This window comes from Echinops telfairi, unplaced genomic scaffold (assembly GCF_000313985.2).
Source record: "Echinops telfairi isolate 266 unplaced genomic scaffold, ASM31398v2 ScPeMD7_1;HRSCAF=3_0, whole genome shotgun sequence".
Lineage (NCBI taxonomy): Eukaryota > Metazoa > Chordata > Mammalia > Afrosoricida > Tenrecidae > Echinops > Echinops telfairi.
Genome location: NW_022103896.1, coordinates 13,575 through 14,734, shown reverse-complemented (window position 1 = coordinate 14,734; position 1,160 = coordinate 13,575). Strand labels below are relative to the sequence as shown.

General features: G+C 64.9%; 2 protein-coding genes across 2 annotated transcripts in view; one reads left to right on the top strand and one right to left on the bottom strand.

Annotated features, from left to right (window-relative positions):
- Positions 1-941, bottom strand: part of ZNF16 (zinc finger protein 16) — a 19,085-nt gene extending 18,144 nt beyond the window's left edge. The window contains exon 1 of the mRNA XM_030884540.2: positions 882-941. The gene's annotated coding sequence lies outside the window, so the exon portion shown is untranslated. The remainder of the gene's footprint in view (positions 1-881) is intronic.
- The window catches only part of CUNH8orf33 (chromosome unknown C8orf33 homolog), a 3,337-nt gene continuing 2,651 nt past the window's right edge, over positions 475-1,160 (top strand). The window contains exons 1-2 of the mRNA XM_045286655.1: positions 475-483; positions 948-1,151. Coding sequence (XP_045142590.1) covers positions 475-483; positions 948-1,151 — 213 coding nt within the window. The remainder of the gene's footprint in view (positions 484-947; positions 1,152-1,160) is intronic.

The following is a 1,160-nucleotide window of genomic DNA, read 5'->3' as shown; positions in this document are numbered from 1 at the left end:
CAGGGGTGGCGGGGAACAGGTCCCCTTCTCAACTACCCGCTGGACTTCTCAGGCCGGGGACTCGGGGCGGAACGCAACTACGCTTCACACCTGGCTCTGTGCAGTGTGGTGTTCGCTGGGAGCTGCTGGACCCTCTTTTTCCACCCCTATCCCCTGCCGGTGCGCGGCCCGGGTCCAGCGGGGGCCTCCGGAGTAGGGCCCCGGACAGCCAGCCACACAGCCCTCTAATTGCCACCTTCGCCAGGAATGCCGCGACCCAGTCCCACGACAGCAGCCCCGCCCCACCCTCCGAGGCTCCCACAAGCCCCTGCGCAGCTCCGCCCCCGGCAAACACCGCCAGCCCCCGGCCCGCCGCGGAAGCCTTGGTCCACGAAGAAGTTCAGTAGGAAGCTAGGTGCTTCGCCCGCGCGGGAGCAATCTGACCTCCTCTGAGAGCTGCTTTGGACAAGGTCACCGTGTCTTCTAGGCGCCACAATGTCTCGGGTGCGAAGCTTAGCAAGCAAAGGGCAGAAAAGTTTTGTTGCTCCGTATAGACCAAATTTTTAATGAAGAACAGCCGCCCCCCGCCCCGTCAATGGTGTCCCGCTTTACCAATGTTAAAATGTGGTCACCTTATCTTTGAACCCCCTTTATGTTGGCATGGACAGCTAATGTTCGTTTTCCACCCCCTACCCACCACTCCTGTAGCTGACTGGTCCCCAGGGCTTGACACTGTCCCCTCTCAGGCTCCGAGGGGGGACTGCTACCCGACCCTCTCCTCTCAGAGTCCTGGTGGGCCCCAGTCGCCCGTTTGTTCTCAGACGTTGTTCGCGCACCTGCCCCACGCCCCAGGCCTCTTTAAGCCACGCTGACCACCCCTGCCATCCCCCTGTGGCTCAAACCTTGACAGGAGACGCCCTCATACGCTTGGAGCGGGGTCCCTTTCGTCCAGCCCGTGCCTGAAACAGGAAGTGTCGCGCAGGAAGCGTCCGTCCACGCGCGGGCCCTCGTCGCGACCCGTAGCCTTCCCGGGCCCCGCAGGCCCCGCCCCGCGGCGTTCCGAAGCGCGGGCCCGCCTGCGGTACGTCGCCCTGCGGAACCCTGCGTCGCGGACGCGTTTCCCGGGGACTGAGTTCGGCTCGGCCCGACGCTCTGCGCGCTTGACGGCCTCGGTGGCGGCT